Genomic DNA, 22,089 nt, shown 5'->3' with positions numbered 1-22,089 from the left:
CCCCATGAAGTCAGGATGAGGAGGGTGATGGGATCTGGAAGCAGCTGAGATGAGGACCTGTTGGCCAAGGGAGGTGGGAGCAGATCCCAGGGCTTCACCATGAAGAACACTGCCCAAGCCTTACTGCAGGTGTCTTCTGGCTTGCTGGATGGGTTCTGATCCTGGGGGATTCCCCCTGAAAAACTCAACCCCACAGGGGTCTGGATCAGCTCAGGGTTCTGCTTCCCCACAGCAAGAGCTGAGCAGGAAGGTTTAACAAAAGTGATGCCTTCAAACACAGGGACTCCTCCACCTCTGGGAGAAGGGCAGGAAGAGCAGAGGGCTTCCCAGGAGGCAGAGATGGATCTGCTCAGCTCCCAGAACCAGCTGGAGGTCCAGGTTGCTGCTCTCCTACCTGGGGCTCTGGCTCAACGTTGATCCGATACGCCTGAGCTTTCCCATCTTCCAGGAGAGGTGGTGACCAGCTCCTCCCTTCAGCTCTGCAAGGGGAAAAAAAAAAGTCATAAACTCCACTTAAATGGCTTTAAAAATAATAAAATTGCTTTAAAAAAAATTGCTTGGAAAAAAAACCCACAACAAAAAAGCCCCAACCAAATCTGAAACCAAACAAATGGAAAACCAAAGTAAACCCAAACCAACAAAACCCTCAGACATCTTGAAAACAAATAAACCCCCACAAGTACTTTTATATATATATATAGATATATTTCTATAGGCCTGCCAGGGAATGAAGATACACACAAATAAAATGACCCTCAGGACCAACCCTGTGGTCAATAAAGAAGATGCCAGTCCCAAGGTATTAAAACCCTGCAGCCCAAACCCTCTCCTGAAGGACAACTTTGTGTGGGGTTCAGGACTGAAACTGACTTCAGATGAAGAAAGCAGCAGCCAGGCTGGTGGGGGGGTTTGGTTTGGTTTGGTTTACACATTCCTGGCTTTGCCCCTGTTATTCTGAATCCTGGATTTATTGTGATGAATCCTTGGGTGGACTCTGCCCCTGCCACACTCAGCTGGAGTTTCATTATCTGCAGAGGTTGGAAAAAGAAGGGTTTAAGCCCCACCACAGAGGAAAGCAACAAATCTTGGTTGGGACACACAAGGAGCCTCCTTCTTTTCCCCAGGACCTGCAAGGGTCACCCCAAGCCACCCTGCAGGCTACCAACACTCAGGGCTTTGTGTTTAGGCAACAGGAAAAAAACCCAAAAAAACCCCAAATAAACCTCCTCACACTTCTCTAACCTGATGGGTGAGAAATCAGATGTTCCAAGTCATTGAATTTCCAGCTGAAGGATGGGAAAAGTGTTTTCAGCTGGGGGGGAGGGGATTAAAGGAGGGAAATCATTACCCTGCTCTGATTCAGCACCTGCTGGGACAACCCTAAGGAAAACCAATTGACCCCCTTCCTCCCGGGGCTGGGTGGGAACTGAGCCCAACAACAAGATGTGACTACAAATAAAAACTTGCAGACACCTTTTATCCCAGGGTTTATTCCCTAAGAGAAGGCTCAGCCTCACACTCAGCATTCCCTGCACATGATGCTCACGTCTCTTCCCAAAGCTGTTTTTTCACCTGGCAGCAATCTGGGAGTCTCCCTTCTCTCCCCCCATCTGCAGAGCTGCTTTTCAACTTGGAGGGATCATCCCTGGGCCTTATTCAATCCTTTATTTCTCCATCCCCTTCCCCAACCCCCAGTTCAGCACTTGGCACCAGAGCATCCCCAGGACACGGCTGGGGAGGTGACAGCAACACCAGCCTCCCAGAATGACCCCATTGCTGGATTTTCCCCCATAATTTGCACACCATATTTTTGGGGGGGGTTGACTCCAGGATCTGCCCATCTTCTGCACCCAACTCACCCCCCACCATGGAGCACCACAACTGATCTGGTCCCCACGGCCTTTTAGGAGCTAAAGAGAATCCAGAAGCAGCTCCAGGGGATGCTTCCCCTCCTCCTCCTGGACCCTCACCATAAAAAACAAAAAGTGAGGGGGGGTCCATCCCCTGCTGGGGCTTCCACCTCTGGACAAGCTGGGCAAAGCTTTGCTGGAGCTGGGAGGGAACACAGAACCCACAGACCCCACAGAACCCCTGGATCCACAGGGAGAAGCAGCTGCAGGATTTCTCCTCCCTTCATTCCTCTCAGCTGAAACCATGGCTCTGCATCCAGGCTCTGGAATGCTGCCTGGTTTTCCTTTCTACGAGTCCTCCAGGAGCTCCAGAGGGGAAGCTGTGATTCACTTTTTTTTTTTTTTTTGCAGTTCTGTACTTTTCCTGGAAACTTGAGAACATCCCAACCCTGGCATCCATCCCCTCCTCCCCAGCTGCCTCCACGCCTCGTGGCAAACACATCCAGAGCAAAGCAGGGGAGGAACCAGGTAAAACAACAGCTCTGGGAGGTTCTGGGGAATTCTGGGGGGGCTACAAGTCCAGCAGGCTGATTACTGAGTCTTTCTCCCATAGAAATTTCCAGGGAAAAATCTGTCTCTGGGCAGAGAGGGGGGATAAAGAGAAAAATCTTATTCTCCAAGCAGAAATTTATTGTGCAGGGATCCCTGGGGGTTCTCTGCACCCTGGGTGTCCCCCAGGGAACCTGGGGTTGTTGTGTCCCCTCCCCAGGCTGTGGTTAAAGCCTGGTCCTGCCCTTGGCTCTGGTCACTCTGCCTCAAGCAGAGAGGAATAAAATCCTGATGGGAGCTGTGAGTGCTGGAAAAGGGTTGTCCTGGCAATTTGGGTTGTCCCCCCCAGGGACATGTCCCTTCCTTCTTCTCAGCCCCTCATCCCTGCTCTGCCAGGGATGCCCAGAGCAAAGCATCCCCCCAGGGGGTTGTCTGAAACCAGTTCCTACCTCTGGGAACACCTCCCTGGAGAAGCCCTCCAGGCAACATGAATCCCAAATGGAAGGAAAAGAACCTGCTGCCAGGATTTCATGGAGACAGAAGGACCCTGAACCTCTGAGGATGTTCTACTAGGACACCACAGCCAGGAAACAAACCCAAAAATCCACCCTGAGGCTCCTCCTTGGCCAGGAAGATGCCTCCAGTCCAGCCCCAGGTACAACCAGCCCCAGTGTTATTTGTCAAAGCAAAGGCTGTAACTGGTTTGGACTGGGAAGAACAGCATCAGAATTAATTATTATTTAAAACCAAGTCTCCCAGCACATGGGAATTCCTCCCTGCACATCAAAGGAACACTTCACTCCAGGGTGGAGGAGCCAGCAAGCACACATCTTGCCCAATAAGGAATTTCTTCATTCGTGTAACTTAGAGACAACTCCACAGTGAGAGAAAAAAAAAACCAAACAAAAACCCAAGTTTAACCATGTGATCCCCCCCATCCACACATTTACATTATTTAAATCTCTGAAAACCTTGGCTGCCACTCAAACACATCATCTGGTGAGGAAAATCCCAAAGATCTCCACCTCCCTTTTCCCTGAGCAGTAATTGGGCTGCTTCCCACCTGGGATCTTCTCCACCCTCCCTTCCAGGTGCCACCAAAGGAAAAAGCCCCTGGGCCACCTCAGCTTGAGATCCAAGAGCTGGGAAGCAGATGCTGGCCCAGGCTCCCTGGTTTGGGGCCATGGCCCAGCTGATTTCTCATCCTGAATGAAGAGCAGGAACTGCTTGGGGACCTTGGGAGGACAGAGCTGAGAATTTCTGAACAAGAAAAAATAGATTTTAATGCTGTCTGAGAATAAAAGCAGCCACTCAGACACCTCCAGGGAGTCTGGCTGCAGGGGAACCCTGGCCCCAAGGCACTGGGAGCTCCAGCATCCCACATCCAGCAGCTTTCCCAACATGGGCTTGGGGCCAGCTTCTCCAGGAAGGATGCAGCCCAAGCCTCCCCAGTTGGCAGATGACAAAAGGTTCAGGGGACCCTTTTTGGGCTCCCCTTTTCTCTCTGGCACTGATGGGCAGGTCTGGGGGGTGCTGGTGTCCCCAGGAGCAGCACTGGGGGGGTCTCCTCTCCAGGTCCTGAGCTCCTTTGGGAACCCAACCCTCTTCTCAAGAGGTGTTTTCAGCAAAACCCAGCTCCCAGGGCTCCTGTTAGTTGAGGTATGACCCAATCTGAAGACCATCAGGAGGGCTGCAGGACAGCCACGAGGAGATGGGGACATTTAAACAAGTGTTGAGAAGAAATAAGAAGACAAGAGAGACAGAGGTAAGCAAGAAGAGGGCAAGCTGAGCTGCTGAGCTGGTTATCTCTGGACCAGAGAGTCATCACGTGGACTTGCCTGGATGCTGACAGCCTCCCAGGACAAGAAAGGACAAGAAAAAAAGACAAGCACTTGTTCACATGAACATTCAGCAGCTTTGAGCTCCCTGTGCCAGCCCTTCCCCTGCTCGCTGATAATCTGGTGCTGAGTTCCTCACCAGGGAGGGAAACTTGGAGAGAAACCAAATGCTCCTCTTTAATTTCCCAGGAGCTGTCAGACTCCTGTGCCAGACACACTGGGAGTGATGTGGACCCTCAGCACCCCAATTCTCCTGGGGTCCTGGTGCCACTGACACCCCCAGCTCTGCTCCTTTCCAAGTGCTGGGGTTTTACACGCTCCTGGAAATCTATTCCAGCCACAAGAAGTCACTCTCCTGGCTCTGCTTTCCCCACCAGAGTGGTCAAGTGTCTTCAAGAGAAGGAAATTTAATCCAGAGGCTGATCAGCATCTCCTCCCATCACATCCATGGGCTCCCTGCATCCCCAACCCCTCCAGAACCAGTTGGGCCACGTTGGTCTCCAGGCATCCCACAGTAATTCCCTTTTCTTGCCTTTCCCCCTTCCCCTCCCCAAAAAACATTCCAACTTTGCTGCTGAACTTTCTAATGAAAGGGCAAAAAACAAACCCAATATTGTTCTGTATTCAGCCCCATATAATGTCAGGGGGTGATGGAGAAAAGGGCAAGGGATGGAGGAAACCCAGAGGGTTGGAAGCTCTTTGGTGCTGGGCTGGCTCCCCAGCTCCCTGACCTCTCCCAGGACACAGAGCTGGCTGGAAGGACCAGGGACCACCCCTTGGCATCACATCCCATGGAAAGGCAGCATTACCACCTCCACTACACCCAACAAGCTCATTAGTTCAGATATAATTCTGAAAAAACACTGATTAAACCTCCTTGTCTTGACTTTGCAACAAAATCCCCCAACTCCTGCCCTGGGCTCTGGTTCCCTCCCCACCCCCAGGTCACCCCAAGCCTGGGAAGCAGGTCCTGGAGCAGGGATCTGCTCCCACCAAGGAAGGAAAGGCTTCCAGCCATGAGTAATGGCTGGGCAGGATCTTCTGGATCCAACAGGACTGAGCTCCAAGAGCTGTGTCACCCAGCACTTGCCTTGGGCCAAACTAAAAACAGAGCTACTGAAGTGGGACCTGAGCTGCTGTCCTTGTTGGAGAGGAAAAAAAACCTTCAGTTTTTCCTAGGAAGGGAAAGGTCAGTCCCAGGGGCTCCTCCCAGCATGGCTGAGGTGTGTTTGCTCTCCATGGAGCCACCCAACACAACCCAACCCAGCCCAGCCCAGCACAACCCAACCCAGCACAGCACAACCCAGCACAGCCCAACCCAGCACAGCCCAACCCAGCACAGCCCAACCCAGCACAGCCCAACCCAGCACAGCCCAACCCAGCACAGCCCAACCCAGCACAGCCCAACCAGCCACAGCCCAACCACACACAGCCCAACCCAGCACAGCCCAACCCTATGTAGCCCAACCCAGCACAGCCCAACCCAGCACAGCCCAACCCAGCACAGCCCAACCCAGCACAGCCCAACCCAGCACAACCCAACCCAGCACAACCCAACCCAGCACAACCCAGCACACCCCCACCCTGCCCAACACAGCCCAACACAACCCAACACAACCATCTCCTCCCCAAGAGGTGCCACCTCATGCTGAGCAGCTCCTCACTGTCACCATCCCCTGCCTGCTCCTGTCCCCTCCAATCCTCAGCACTTCATTTTGCCTGGCTGTGACACGAGAACCTGGAACATCTGCAATCCTCCTGCCTTGCCCAGCCCAGGCCACCTCACCCAGGAACCCTGCATCACTGCAAGCTTAGGGACCACCACCACCACCAATCTGCTCTGGAGGACCTTCCACCTCCTCTTGTGAGGTCTCACAGTTAAAAGTCTCCACCCTGGGCAAACCCAACCCAAAGCCACAAACCCTCCTGCTGCCAGAAGTCTTCCCCCCAGCAGCTTCCAGCCCCCCAGGAGGTTTGTTAAGGAAACCCAAGAGAGAAATCACCTTTATCCCCCCACAAGGAAAGTGCCCACTCTGGTGGGACACCCCTGCTCACCCCTCCTGCTGGAGCAGAGCTGTACCAGGGTGACACAACCCCTGGGAAGTCACCTCTTAAGAGAGGAGATGCCCTTTGATGGTGGCCACAACCCCCAGGGAGGTCACAGCTACCAGGAGGAAAAAAAAGCTGAGCCATGACCCCCAGACCTCCCATGGAGGAGAGGACTCAAGGGTCTGAGCTCTGCCAGCAAACCAGGGGATACCCAGGGTTAAAATGAGGTGTAAAAGTGGGAATCCAGCCCAGGAAGCCCTCACACACCAGAAGAAATCGCTGCCACATTGCAGGGGAAGTTCCAAGTCCTGATGAAGTTTTTGTGCTGCCAAATGAGCTCAGCAGCTCAACTTTCCATCCCTGCAGGATGGCTCCCACCTCTCCCAAGGAAGGGGGAACCCTTATCCTGTCCCTGTGTGGGACAGAAAAACCACCTAAAACTGCTCCCCATGGAAAGCAGGCATCCTCCTGGGCTGGGGGAGGTTATCCAGGTGATCTCCAGAGCTCCTTTCCAAGCCCTGATGTTCTCCAAGTTCTACCTGGGGAAAGGATTTTCTCGTTTTTGCCTTTTTCTTCTTTTCCTAAAGTCACACTGTCCCTAGGACACCAGGCACAGCTTTGGCCACCACTGTCTGAGGAACAAGGGGGAAGACAAGGAGGGAACCAGGGAGGAAGACAAGGAAGGGAAACAAGGAAGGGAAACAAGGAAGGGAAACAAGGAAGGGAAACAAGGAAGGGAAACAAGGAAGGGAAACAAGGAAGGGAAACAAGGAAGGGAAACAAGGAAGGGAAACAAGGAAGGGAAACAAGGAAGGGAAACAAGGAAGGGAAACAAGGAAGGGAAACAAGGAAGGGAAACAAGGAAGGGAAACAAGGAAGGGAAACAAGGAAGGGAAACAAGGAAGGGAAACAAGGAAGGGAAACAAGGAAGGGAAACAAGGAAGGGAAACAAGGAAGGGAAACAAGGAAGGGAAACAAGGAAGGGAAACAAGGAAGGGAAACAAGGAAGGGAAACAAGGAAGGGAAACAAGGAAGGGAAACAAGGAGGAAAACAAGGAGGAAAACAAGGAGGAAAACAAGGAGGAAAACAAGGAGGAAAACAAGGAGGAACCCAGGAGGCTTTGGTCCATGGTTTCCTAAAGGATGTCAAAACAGTCCAGGGATGTCCCTTTCCAGCAGGAAATTCCTCTTCAATCTGAAGTGGCAAACTGCATAAACGTTTTTTCCTCCACTACAGATCAAGTTTGTTGTGGCTGAGCCTTATAAGGAGCACTTGTTTTGTCTTGGATTTCTGATTTGGATGAGGAACCTTTAGCTACAGAATTCATCCCAATGGAAAGCAAAAAAAAAAAAAAACAACCCAAAAAATAACCCAAACACCTTAGCCTTCATTTTGCTTGGAAATAATTCTAAAAACCAGGGGATTTGGGAGGTCCTCATGCATCTTCATTGGAGAGACATTTAGGAAAATGAGAGGTGGAAGACTCCAAACACAAAGGAGGACCCCAAAAATCAGGGCAGACCCAAACACCAGGGGAGGACCCCAAAAAGCCAGCAGGCAGGACCTACCTGTTGACAGAGAGCAGCAGCTGGTCCATGCAGCTTTGATCTTGTTCTGTGCCTCCAGGTGGGTCATGTTCTCTGTGTGTTCCCCATTAATTGCCAGAATGACATCTCCTGGGCACAGGTTGGCCACAGCAGCTTTACTGCCAGGGTTAATCTGGGTGGGAGGAAAGAAAAGGCTCAGTTTTAGAGGTCCAGGCTCAGTTTTAGAGGTCCCAGTTTCCTTGGGATGAGTGGCAGAGAAGGGACCAGTTCTTGCTGAGGATGCAACAGAGGTTGGGGGTCAGGGCTCTCAGGTCAGTGCTTGGGGACCACACACTACAAAAAAACCTTTAAATCAAAGTATTCCCCTCCCAGCTCATCCCCAAATCCCTGTTGTTTTTTTTTTCTTGCCCAAAATAACCACACCACCCTCTTCTCAGCCTCCTTGAGCCCTCAAGCCCACACCACCCTCCTCCTCTTGGGCTCATGTTGTGGTCAGAAAGATGAGCCCAGCCCTCCAGCAGGGAGGTTCTGCCTGACATCACTTTCCTGCCCTCATCCCAGTGATTTCTCCTCCTCCTGGCCCTGCAGGGAATGTCAGGCAGCTCGTTCAGGCTCCCACAATTCTTCCCTCCTGGTTTTTTTTTTTAATTTTTTAGGCACTGCCAGAACCTTAACACATCTCAGAACTTCTTTCCTGAGGAGCACAGGTACCAGCTCCAGGTAAGGTTTGTGCTCAACCATCAGCCCAACCCCACAGGCCAGAAAATGAGTTTCTTGAGAAATTACCATTCCATTTACTTTTTTTTTTTCTTTTTTTTGAAATAACAAGAAGTGAGGAGAGGCAGAGAGAGGTGAGTGTCTCTGCTGAAACTTTGCTCATCTTCCAAGTTCCTCTCCAGCCTTCCAGAGCATCTCCTGATGCTCCACAACCACCCAGGGGGTTTCTCAAGTGAGAAAGCACAGCTTGGGCTTGCCCAGGTCTCCCAGCCTGATGGGCTTTTGGTTTGGTTTAGTCCTGATTTAGAATTTTCAGGGTTCAAAGGGACCTTTACCTCCCCTCCACCAGCCCAGCTTGCTCCATCCATTAAAAACTTCCAGGGATGGGGCTGCCACCACCTCTCTGGGGCAACCTGGCTGAAGAATTTCTTCCTAAAATCCAATCTAAATCTCCCCTCCTCCAGTTGGAACCCATTCCCCCTGATCCTAAAAAATCCCTTCCCCACCTTCCCAGGTCCCATCCCCATTTTGGGTTCCCTGCTCCCTTACACAAGGAGCAGGACAACCCCTTCCCCATCCCCCTGGAGAAGCTATCAAGCCATGGCCACCACGAGCCACCTGAGGCCAGGAGCCACGTTCACCTCCCCTGGGTTTTTTCCAGGTTCTCTTTTCCTGGGAAAGCTGAGGAATCTCTGCCCATCACACCAAGGTTGGGTCCCTGCCAGGACCAGCCCCATCCCTCCCAGCTCCAGGTGGCTCCTGGCATTCCAGGACCAGAGCAAAAGGGACAATCTTAGGAGAGGAACCACCTGGATCTCCCTCAAGGCTCCAAAGCCACCAAGTGTGTGTGGCAGGGAGAGCCAAACCCCCAGCAAACCCTGAAGGTTAAAGAAACATCAATATTTTCATTACAATCCCCCTTTTCAGGCTTTTTTTTGGGGGGGGATGGAGCAGAGCAGAGGTCCTGCCTCAGCCTGGAAGCTCCCAAAGCCACAAATTACATCCAGCAGAAGATTTCTCCTCCTGGTTTTGAGGCCCCTTTCCCAGGACAGAAAACCCAAGCAGAGGGATGGACACATGGGGTGAAGATGCTGGAGACATCTCAGCCAACCCAGGAGAGGGGACAGAACCTTCTGGGTGCCATCCAGCAGGACTGAACCCTTCTCCAAGAGCAGATCAAAGCAACTTGGAGTTTTGTTGGACCCCTGGGACCAGTGGAAGGATGGGGCTGGCTAGGGGAATACCCCCCAGGGCTCCATCCTCAGCAGGATGGAGCTGTAAGAGGATCAGATCCATGGGAGGACCACTCCGTGTTTCCACAGCTTTTTTTTTCCTGGCCCAAGCAGCATTTTCCTGGGCTCTGCAGGCACAGCAGCTGCTGTGGGAAGGCAGTGTAAACACCTGGTGGGTTTATTGCTCCAACAAAGCCAAAAGAGAACAATGTTCTGCATTTAACCCTTAAAAAAAACCCAAAAACACCACCAAAAAACACAAACCCCACGCAGCTGCTGCTTCATTTCTCTCTCTCAAACCCAGAATTAATTTACAATTGCATTTATAAATGGAAAATAGTGGAAGAACCAAAAAAAAAAAAAACCAACACAACCCTGGATGCTGACCATACTGTAGCAGTGGGACACAGTGGGATTGCAGAGCATGGAATGAACCCCCAGCAAAATCTCCAGGATCCAAAGTGCCCCCAGAGCAGCCTCTTCCTGCTCAAGGATTCACTCCAGACCCAATATGTGGGTTTTTCCTCCCCCTTTTCTAAAAAGCAGATGATCTCAGGACTGGTCTCATCCATCACACACACCTCTGGCCATCCTCTGCATAGCACCAAGCTCCAAAAATACTGCTGGAGGCCCAAGATTGGTGCCTGGTTTGGTCCTTTCATATTTTTCCAGCAGGAAAAGAATTTTAAAGCAAGAGGCACCACTAAGGAGCTCTTCTCCCACTGCCCTCTGCCTCCTCCTCTGCTGCAGGTTGGGTCCCAGCATCCCCCCAGCTCCAAGGAGAAGGATTCCTGATTCCTTTGCCCAACTTGAGCCATCAACATAATTACTAATTTTTTTTTTTTTTTTTTGGTTGGGGGGAATAAAAATAAATTGTTCCAATTCTTTTCCCCCACCACCACCTTCCCCAAAGTGACCAACCTTCACCCCCACCTCTCTCCTGTGCTCCAGGAGCCAAGTGGATGTTCTGGAGCAGGTTGGAAAGCCATGGAACCAGCAGTGCTTATCTTAATCTGGCCCCTGGAGGATTTACTGAGTGCTGGATCTGCTCAGCAAGCCAAGAAAAGAAACGCCAGTAGGGAAGTGCTGCACTCAGCCAGCCTGCTCTTGGAAGCTTGTGCAAATCTCCTTTAATAAGCAGATTATTTTTGCACCCAGAGGACTTGATTCTTGCAGCACCACCCACAGCCTCACACTTCCCCCCCTGCTTTGGAAAGCAAGGAGAAACGTGTCAGGCTTGCAAAAGGTGCCAGGGTTGCACAAGCAGGGAGGGCAAAGCACAAAGTCCCCCCCTGTGTCCTCTGCCTGCATCCCAACACCCAGGGACAGCCCCAAGGGAACAACTCAGCCCCAGAGCTAAAAAAATGCCAAACAGAAGCAATCAGTGCTTTGAGGAAAGGTTAATTTTATTAACCTAATCCTTTTCCCTTTTCCTTTTTCAGCCTTTTCCCTTTTCACTTTTCCTTTTTCCTTTTCAACCTTTCCCCTTTTAACCTTTCCTTTTTCTTTTTTAACCTTTTCCCTTTTCTTTTTCAACTTTTCCTTTTTCAACCTTTTCCCTTTTAAACTTTGCTTTTTTAACCTTTTCTCTTTTTTCTTTCCCCCCCATTTCCTCTGGTCCTATCTTCATTTATTGATAGAATCCACCTCCCCAAAACTTCCTTTCATGGCAGGAGCCGAGGACAAGGGACAGAGCTCCCCCTCACCTGCCCAGCTCTTGGTGGAGAGAAAAACTTGAAGATTTTTTTCCCCCCCAAGTAGTTTTAACTCAAATTAAGCAATGGTACCTCCTCAGACCAACCTCTCTGCCACATCCCTTCCATTTAAAAAAAGAGATGAAGCCAACTTCCCAGATTCTTATGGGTTAAAAGGGGAGGTGCCACCCAAACCACCCTGCCCAACCCTTCCATCAATGGGAGTTTGTTCTGGGACATTTTCTGCTCTGCAGCCTGATCAAAAGGCCCTGATTAAAGGCCTCCTGGAGAGGCTTTTCAAGATAATGTGACAAATTCTCAGCTTTAAAACAAAGGCAGCTTGTTGTACTACCAGGAAGCAGGCAGCAGATGACCTTATGGCAGATGATGACCTTATGGCAGATGATGACCTTATGGCAGATGATGACCTCTCTGGAAACAGGAAAAACCAGGAGTTGAGTAACTAATAGAGATCCCCCCAAAATCAAGCCTTCTTTCCATGATTCTTCTTCTTTCAAAGCATCATGCCTGGAGCTGACCCACATCCCTCCCCGAGCCATTCCCATTTCTCTGGTGGCTTGGAGAGGAATTCCAAGGTGTCAGGAGACACCTCTTGGATCTGCTGTGTGGCCCCTCACCAGGAGCACTGGTTATACAACATTATTATTTATTTATTTTTTTCATTTAGCTGCTGAAGACAAGATGAAACTTCAGAGCTTAAAAGGGAAAGAAGCAGAGGACAAGTGTTATAAAAGGCAAGACACTTAAAACTCCTTTGGAGTCCAAGAACTGATGGATCCAGAGCCAAATTTAGAGCCAGTTTCCTGGGATGGATCCATCACGATCCTCTGATTCTATCTTCCCAAACCTTTAAAATAAAGAAAAGCAAGAAAACCCTTCCTAAATCTCCTTGGGTTCAACTGAATTTTTTGTGCAAGTCCTGAAAGCCCAAACACAACTTTATCACCCAGTTTTGGGGACAAACCCCTGGCATTGAGAGGCTCTGGTGAGACCCATCAGGGTTTGCTCCAGCAGCAAATCAAGCAGAATATTTGCTGTGAACATGTTTGGTTTGGCACTTTTATCGATGCTACCACATCTTGAGAGATCTGCTGTTTTCTTTCACACTCCAGCACCTGTGGTCACAGATGACTTCAAAAATAAAAACATTTTCCCTAAGTGTTTGGGTACCTAAGAACCCTGAGGCATCTGGAGAGCTCAGAGAGCAAACAAGAAATTCAAATTCAGTCAGGAATAGTGGGGTTGAAGAGGCCTTGTGCCTTCTAGGATTTGCCACGGGACTCCTTCAGACTTGTGACAGGAGTTTTCCCCTGAAAATATGAAAAAAAATAAGTTGCCTGCACTAATTCCACAGAATCCATAATGGCAAAGTTGTATAAAAATTAAAGGAGTGATCCATCCCCAGCAGGGACAGAATTCTCCTCATCTCTTGTGCTATACCTCACCAAAGCTTAAGAAAAAGATGATAATTTCATGTACATCCCCCTTGTATGCTTCCTCCACTAAACAGGGGCATTTGGGGAATTCTAGCTAATTTAATTCTCTTTTATCCCTGAATCATCTGTGATACAACCATGTACTTTCCCAAACCAGCTTCCAATTCCTGTCCCAACAGGCAATCTTTCCATCTTCAAGGCATCAGAGAAATGACATCATTTAAAAGAAAAAAAAAAAAAAATCAAAGAAAAGAAATCCACCCAACCTCCCCCAGCCCCAACTCCAAATCCTGTGGTCACACCAAGCCCAATCTGGTTTTGTTCACCCTGGCAAGGGCCTGGAGTGTTTGTTAAGGGTGTGCTGGGTTTATTTTGCTGAATTCCCCCCAGGCTCGTGGTCCTGCATGGACCTCCAGGAATCACTGCTTCCCCACTCAGGATTTTCAGAGGGCTCCATCACAACAGTCAGCAGGAAGGTTTCATACATTTTCCACCAGTGCTGCCTCCTGAACCAGCACAGGGATTTATTCCTCTCTCTCTCTCAGTAATTAAATAAAGCTTCAGGGAGGGAATAACTTGAGGAACAAACAGATTTGTCCTTCCCCGAGTTCTTATCTGCAGTGCAGATTAATTGTTAAACACCACACCAGCTTCCAAGTGTGGCCACCCAGATCCCTCAGCTCCCACTCATCCTGGGAAGAATAATGAGAACCAAAGAGAATGGAAAGCAAAACTATTTCCTTCCACTTCAATGAAATAAATACAAGAAGAATCATTATCCCACTTGGAACTGTTAAACATTAATTAATATGCAACCAGCTCAGGAAGGCTGGGCAGGCACCAAAGGTCAGTGGGAATCAGCTGAGGTCCTGGTTTGAGGATTTATCAAGGCTACTTGAGCTCTGTACAGAAAATTCATCATTTCCATTTCATAAGCCATCAAATCCTTTTTTTTAAATCCATTTTTTATGGCTTTTTAAGCCATTCTTAAAAGAAGGCTCCAGAGAGACCTCCCAGCAGCCTCCCAGCACCTAAAGCGGCCTATGGAAGGGTTTGATAGGGTCTGGAGTGACAGGTTGAGGGACAATGGTTTTAAATCCAAGAAGATTTGGGTTGGATGTTAGGAGAAAGTTCTTTACCATGAGAATAGTTGAGAAATGGAGCAGGTTGCCCAGGTGTTTGCCAGCAGCCCCGAGAGAATCCACCAGAGTTTTGCTGGAATTCCTCCTCCAGCATCCCAACCTTTCACAGGCCAGGTTTTTGAGCAAACACAAAAGCTGCTGAAGTTTAAAAGTCACCCTGAACTCAAACAATACCTGGGTAATGGATGGCAGAGCAATTATTCCTCACCCTTCTTGTCTTACAGCCCCAAGCTGAAAAATGCATTTTTGCTGCTCCGCCGGGCAAAGCGGTGTTGAAGGCAGCAGAGAAAGGGAAACTGGATTAAAAACCTTTTGAAAGAAAAAAAAACCAGACTGGAATCGGTCCATTTGTCAGCTATCTGTTTAGCCAAGTAATTTATCTCTGAGTCTGAGAGCAGCAAGTGCTTGGATTAACATTTCCTCAGCTGGGCTGATGAGGACACCGAGTGCTCCAGGAGCTGGACCAGCAAGTTCAAGTGGTTCAACCCATTCAGCTCCTTTACTTACACTAATGACTGATTAGTTTTTAATCCCAGGCAAGGGGTTGATCAACTGGCATCCCACACAGAGCTGCAGCACTCCCTGGGGTGGTTACAAGCTCAGCAGAGAGCACCTGAGTCACTTATTCCATTTCTATTCCTCAGGTCCAAGGCACCACTGGCCCTGCAGAAAGGTCCCTTGCCCACCAAGGGCAAACAGTGTCCAGTTTTTACCCTGCCACAACCCCAGAAAAGCAGCTGTCAACCTTCCAGAAACTTAATTACAAGCTTAAAAGCACTTTCTATCAAGTCATCACAGCCAACTCCAAGCAGGTGTTTTGGGTTGTTCCCCTACCCCTATACACATCCCCCAGGAGGAGTCACCACCACTTGCAGGATGTATTACACCAGGGTTGTTCTGCTGGAGCTGAGTTTCCCCCCCCAGAACAAACCCTCAAGCTACAATTCCCTTCCCAACCCTGTGCCAACAATGCAGCAGCATCACCTCCTTCACCAGCATCACCCCCTTGGGGGCTGCATGCCCCTAAACCAGTGCTGATGTGCTGGGTCCCCCCAGAAAAGTGAAAGAAGAAATAAGGAGAGAAAAAATAAATAGAAAAAAACCACAACACAACAAAACAAATTGAAAAAAAAAGAAAAAACCCAAAAAAACAGGAAAAAGCACAAGGGATATTTTTATTTTTAATACTGCAGAAGTGACCACTCCAGCTCCAGCCTCTCCAGGGCACTGCTCAGCATCATCAGCTCTTCCCAGTCACTTGGGCAATCAGATCATCACCACTTCAGATGGATCAAAGCCCAGGGAGAAGTGACTTGCTGTCAAACCAAAGACATCATTCCTTGCTCTCAGGAAACACCAAACAGCTGCCAGGGATGGGGACTCAGCACCATGAGCTGCACCAATCCTGTGACCCTGCAGGGGGACTGAAAGCTAAAAGCAAGTCTTGATTTCCCTCTAGCAGTGACACTGGGGGCTCAGGTCCCACAAATGCAACATCCATGAGCTCTGCCTTCACTTATCCTGGAGCTCTGACACCCAAACAAGCTTTGGGGAAGCAGCTGCACCCTTCCTGGGTCCCCCAGCAGACAGCAAAGCCAAAGCATCACTCACTGCAGCAGCAACACTTCCCTACAGCTCCTGAGAGCTCTGGGGAAAATTTGCTTCTTGGAGTAGCTCAGCAAAGAGAAAACCAACCTATTAATGATCAAATCATTTTTTTTTTTCAAACCCTACACAGATTAATCTGTGCTTTTTAAGGAGACAGCCAGCCTCTGGCACCCAGAGCTGAACGTGGGTGGCTCTGGTTGCTCCGAATCCCAAACAGCAGCTTAGAAATTCCCAATGGAACCAGCCCAGGGAGAGCTATAGAGCCCCAACACCTTGTGGCACCTCAATCCCCAGCTCTCCTTTGGCCAGAGGAGGAGGGGGAATCAAACCCACATCCCTCTGGCAGCCCAGCACACCCGGAGCATGTCAACATCTCAGGCTCCCAGCTGGATGCAGGAGTCCCCAAGTCTGGTCCCGCCTCCCAGCAGAAGTTCTGCTTTTCAAAATACCTTCCATAATTTCGTGGCATTTTAATATAAGGCAAATAAACCTTAAAAATAAAAAGAAGGAAAGGAAACGCAAAAAACACAGGCTTGGAAGGGAGCAGAAGGCAGCCCAAAACCTCAACAATCAGAGGCTCCCTCCCTCCTACCCAGGCAAAGGGAGCTTGGGGCTCACCCAACCCCCCTGGCCTGGGTTTCAAGCAGAGATTTACTGCTCAGACAATGCCATAATTAAATAAAAGCAACCATGGCACCTCTCCAGCCACACTCAGCTCTCTGCAAAGAGGCAGAATTGCTCCAACCCAACCCCAAGCAAAGCCCCAGCTCCCCGGGGAGCCCCAAGCAGCCCCTTCCTGCACCCCCCCTGGCCCAGAGCTGCAGCAGAAGGTAATTCGTACCCAATTTTAACATTTTCAAGTATGATTTCCCAGCCTGTGAGGGCTTTTCTTGGGTTAAAAGAGGAGAGCCCGAGCAGAGCACCCTACACCCACATTTCCATTCCCAGCCAGTTGTTTGCCACCCTGCAGAGCAGCAGCTGGGAGCATCACCCCTTCCTCAGCAGGAGCAAAAGAAAAAAAAGTTCTACTTTAAAAAGCTGCCACGCTCAGGGACACCAAACACCACCCTACCACCAGTGTTCGTAACCAAAAAAGCCTGATGAGAATTGTTATTACCCTCACACCTCCCAGGTTTGACAAATCAAAGCAGGACATTTGGCAAAGCCACCTGGCCAGGCCAAAGCAAGCTTTGGTTTTTCTTCTTTAATGCTAAACTAAACTTCTTTTGCCTTTTTTTTGTTTTTTGTTTTTTGTTTTTTTTTCTCTCCCCCTCTTCAAAGGAAGGGGAAAACCAAGCTCCCTCTGCTAAATCCAGACACTCTTCCTCACACCAGGAACATTTCTACTGGAGCCAAGAGGCAATTTTCTGTTTTGTTGCCACACATCCCGTGTTACTGGGGGGAGGAAGAGGACTTCCCCCTACCCAAAAATGCCCCCCTGGCAGCACAGCCACCCCAACAACCTCAGGGCTGTTGCTCCCCAACCTCTTTTCCCTTTTCTCCATCCCTCCCCTCCTACAAATCCCTGTCTGGGAACACTTGGGAAGGGGCAAAGTAAAAAGAGAGAGACCCGAAGCTGTGTGATGAGCAGAGCTGAACCCAAACACAAACCCAGCCCCTTTCCAACATCCCCTTTTCCGTAATTTTTTCTTCAAACTCAGGGTGCCCGTTTTCCCTTCTCTGCTACACGTTTTGCAGAGGAACAACCAGAAGGCCAACAGCCTTACGACAATTATTTTTAAGTTCTAGCTCCTCTGAAAGCCTTTCAATACCCCCCGGACAAAACTAAACAAAAAAACCACCCAAAACCACAACCAACTTACACTTCAGGTGTCCAACCCTTTCCCAGGGCAGCCCAATGGTGATGGGAACACGGGGCACAGCTCCTCATCCATCACACAGCCCAGGGCTGGGCTCCCTCCTCTTTTCACATCTCCCTCCTGTTCACAAAGCCAGTTTTGAGCTAGCCACGGTGGCTTTGCAAAGAAGTTTCCAGAAGACTTCTTTGGGAGGTTAAACACAAGTGTGAGTGCACTTCCACAGTAATTACAACCAGCCCAAAGGGACCCCTATAACACAGCGGAGAAACTTCTTGCTGACTTGACTCGTGAAAAACCCCCAGAGCCTGTGAACTTGGGCCAGGGCATGAGTCCAAGCCCTCTGTAGCTCTGAGCACTAAAAACTTTGAAAGCTGAGCTTTATGAATTAACATTAAAAAAAAAAAAAAGAAAAAAAAAAAGAAAACCTCATGGAGAACGAAAGCTGCTCCGCGTTAAACCAGAGGAGAGAGCAGCTGGAACAGTCCTTACCTGCCTGTAGTCGGGTTCGGATGGAATAATACAGACAAAACCCCATAAACCAGCCCAAACTCTGCTGCCCCGGGTACCAAAGCCCCGGTCTCGCCGCCCATCACCGACCCCCGGTTCCCCCTGGTCCCCCCCGTCCCGGCTCACCCTGGAGATGGTTAACGGGGCGCTGAAGTCTTTGCCGCCTACCAGACGGAACCCCCAGGGCGAAGGACCACGCAGGACCACCGAGTGGGACATGGCAGCAACGCTGGGGCTCTCCCTGCCCGGCTCCGGCTCCCACTCCCGAGCACAGCACTTCGCGCGGCTCCGGATCGCCGGGACGGGTCGATCCCGCCTCCTCAGCCCGCCCCGCAGTGGGGCGTGGCCGGCAGGAGGAGCCGCCCCGTCCCGGTTGTGGTGGAGGAGAGCTTTACCGCGTATTTTCCCCGGGACATCATCACCGGTGGGAGTCGGAGCGACTGCTCGCAGTAGGAGGCTGAAGCGTGTTCATTTGGTGCGGTCAAAGCCTCCACTTACTCAGTGTTCGTGCCCTAGAAGGAAAGGAAAATGATGTAATAGTTGGGTAACTGTGTGCTCCTTGTTTGCAAGCAGTATGTTGGAGGCAAGAAAAAAGGAGAAAATTGCAAGGAAATAATCAGGTCGGGTTTGGGAATCCCTCATGGTTATCGCCTGGCCAAAAGATAAATTTGCAAGGGAATAATCAGGTTGATATTGCTTGGACAAAAGAGAAAATGGCAAGGGAATAATCGGGTTTACAGTAGTTCGGGAATCCCCCACGGTTATCAATTATCCCTTGGCCAAAAGATACATTTCTGAGGAAATAATTTGGTTGGATTTAGTAAAGCAGCTTGGGAATCACTTGGGCAATGCTCCCTAGCATCCCTGTGGCCTTGCAGGGGTCTTGGGGACAGCAGGAGGTAACCCAGAGCATCCTGGTACAGCTGAATCAGCACCCAGGAGCTGAGGTGTTGAACGGGATGCTCTGTAGCCATGTGGCAGGGCCAGGGGGGCCGTGTGGCTGCTCAGCCTTCCCTAAAAACGAAGCAAAACTCAAAATGCTTGGCCTTGGGAAAGCTCCTTCTCTTCCTGGAGAGGGCTGGGCTGGCACATCCCACTTCAAAAAAAAGGCCCTAACAAAGGCTTCATTGTTTGACAAATCCAGTTTCACCAAGCACCTTCTTGCTGCCTTTGATTTAGGTGCCATTTGCTGGGGAGTCTTTTTCCATGGGTCTGGGTGACCTTCTCATCCCATCCCATCCCATCCCATCCTATCCAGGAGGCTTTGGTCCAGCAGAGGGGTGAGAGCTGAAAGGTTTGACCACTCTCCTGAGCTTGAGAAAGCCACAGGAGCCCAGGGAGCTGTGTTACAACCCTCAAACACACCCAAGCTTTGTTTGCTTCAGCAGAAAGGTGCCTGGGGAGGAGCCGTGGGGCTGCAGCTGAGCTCACCCCAGCTTCCACCCATCCTCTTTGTTCCACCCGAGCTCCTGCCTGCCCCGAGAGAGGCTCCAAAAGCTGAGTTGTGTCTGTGCAAGGGCTGATGAATCACAGCTCCTCATTCCTGCGTGATATCACCCAGCAGAAGGCTGGGAGGAGGCTGACCTCAGCTCTCCTTGCTTGTGTTTGAAAATCCACCCCAGCTCAGCCCCAAAATTCTCCTTTGCAGAGAGCTGGGGGGCTCCTTCCTCTCCCCTGCTCTCCCAGCACCTCCTTCCCCCAGGGATGGACCCACACGTGTTTCATCTCTTCCATCTGAGGAGGGAAAATTAAAAAAAAAAAACCCAAATAAATCCTTTCTGTAAAATCAACTGAGTTTGCTGGAAAGCAGCAACAACAACAAAAAAACCCTAAAGAGCAGAGGAAACAAATGGAAACTGCAGCTCTATGGAGTCCAACGTTTGCCACCAGGATTTATTGGGGACTCTAACTTGTGCTCTGGCTGCTGCTATGCAAAACTTCCTGGCCTAGGAAACAGCTGCTGGAAGCACAGAAATCCCCACTACTAAAGCATGAATTTCAAAAGCTGTTGGGAAAGCTGCTGGCTCCCAGGCACCTCCTCATCCAGGCCCTTTGAATGCTCAGCCTTGGTTACCCCTGGTGTATCTTGGAGCTTGCTGAGAACTTAATTCCAGTAAAATGCAATCAGGTTGTGGCTGTGCTGGTCCCCAGAGACATCCAGCAGAGCTCAAGTAGAGCTGGTTTTACTCTGAACAAAAATATCTGCAGTTGAATCACTCCTGATGGAAAGGTTCCAGGTGTAAGCAGCTCAGGACTGCATCAGGAGTTAATCTGTGCACCCCTGGTTTTCCCCAGGATTTGGGGACTGGGAACATGAGCTTCAGAACTCCCCATTCCACAGGTGCCTCCTTTTGCCCCATCTACTCACAGCCCTTTTCACCCCTGCTCCCTGTGAGCAGACCCAACACCATTGGGCACTGCAGAGACTCCCAGTTCAACCACCAGCAGGTTCACAAACTTCTCTTTTCACCTTGGAGAAGCTGAGAATTTTTTAAAATTCTATTCTGAGTCAAAACTGAACGGGAATTCTGCTTCCAGCTGGGAAATCAACAGAGCCAAGAGGAGATGGTTGACCCTGGCTGTGGGACCAAGCCTGAGCACCAGTAACACCACCAGCACACCCCTTCTTCAGCCCCACCAAAGCCCACACATCATGGCAAGGAGAGGTCCACCCTGGTGATGAACCCCATCTCATCACTCCACTCACTTTATCTTTACCCCCCAGTATTTTCCCTGCTGTTTGTCTCCAGGATTTTTCCACCCTGAGGTCTATTATCACCTCTTGGTTGTTTTGGGTTTTTTATTTTTTATTGACTGTTCCATCCTGACTCTCCTTTGCCACCAGTGACACTCTGGGTTTCCTCCCTTTGTTATCACAGCCCCAGTGGGTAAACAACAGACATTCAGCTTTGTGCCTCATTTTGAAGCAGCATTCAGGTTTTTTTTTTCCATTTGCCACCCTCCCAAGGTCTAGCAGAAGGCCTGTGCTTATCTGGGAGCTCTGATAATGACCCCCCAACACTCTTTGGGAGCATCTGCCCACAGGATTTCATAGAATCACAGAATCTTAGAATTTTAGGGCTTGGAAAGGGCCTCTAGAGATCATCTGGGGACCTCTAGAGATCATCTAGCATCATTATGGCTTGATCATTCTCCTCCAAGTCGGATTTTCTCCCTCTGCAGATTGTCACCTTCTGGACTGTGGCTCCTTGAAGTGGTTTCAGGAGGCAGAACTCAGCCAAGAGTCCTCTGTAGGATCAGGCTGGGTCTGGAGGAGGCAGAAATGAGATGCTCTGATTAATTCACATTGTTTTCAGGGTGCTAAGTTGATGTAAGAACATTTTTCCCCCCCTTGGTTTCCTTCTGAGTAGAAGTCAGGCTCTCATAATTTATTTGATAGCCACAAGTGGATTAATAGTCAGTAATAAAGTTGTGTTTTCTCAGCCTGGGTGCTCCTCTCAGTGCTTATGGTTGGGAATGGTCCCTGCAGGTGAGGCTGATGACATAAACCCCAGGTTCTTGTGGGAGTAAAAACTCTGAGAGAGGTTTTGGGGCATTTGTGCCTCCCTGTAGTCAGCATTTCTCAGGGCAGATCCTCTTTTCCTTTCTGCTCTCAGGAGCCCTTGAGAATTTCATTTGGATTTCCATTTGAGCCCTTCCTGGTGCCTCCCTAACCCACTGGGGCTCCTGTTCCTGGATTCTTAAGGATTTCAGTTTATTTCTTTACTTGATAGCTAAAAAAAATCCAAACAGTAGCAAAAAAGAAAATAAAACAAACCAAAACCCCACAACTCAACATCCTGTGAAAAGAGTTAATTTGGAAACTCATTGTTTGGATGAAATCCAGGCAAACCTCAACCCTTTGGCAGGTTGGCCTGCAGGTTTCCCAAGGATTACTTAATTTCTGGGCTTTGAGGGATCTCTCCTGATCTGCTTTATGATTTTGGCTTTCTGAGAGTTCCTTGGCCGGCGCCCAAGCGTCGGGAGCTGCCACTCTGAATTCCAGTTAATTCCTTTGTTTGTCTAAATGATTTTTTTTTTAAAATAAAACAAGTTTATCTCGCCCAATCGAAGCCTC

General features: G+C 49.8%; 1 protein-coding gene across 1 annotated transcript in view; it reads right to left on the bottom strand.

The window, feature by feature from the left end:
• The window catches only part of PDLIM4 (PDZ and LIM domain 4), a 31,534-nt gene extending 13,200 nt beyond the window's left edge, over positions 1-18,334 (bottom strand). The window contains 4 exon segments of the mRNA XM_030459398.1: positions 395-479; positions 7,856-7,889; positions 7,892-8,006; positions 18,138-18,334. Coding sequence (XP_030315258.1) covers positions 395-479; positions 7,856-7,889; positions 7,892-8,006; positions 18,138-18,230 — 327 coding nt within the window. The 5' untranslated portion in view covers positions 18,231-18,334.
• Between the last annotated feature and the right edge of the window lie 3,755 nt (positions 18,335-22,089).

This window comes from Calypte anna, chromosome 13, assembly GCF_003957555.1.
Source record: "Calypte anna isolate BGI_N300 chromosome 13, bCalAnn1_v1.p, whole genome shotgun sequence".
NCBI lineage: Eukaryota > Metazoa > Chordata > Aves > Apodiformes > Trochilidae > Calypte > Calypte anna.
Note: the sequence above shows the minus strand (reverse complement) of the source record. Positions and strands in the feature narration are given on the sequence as shown.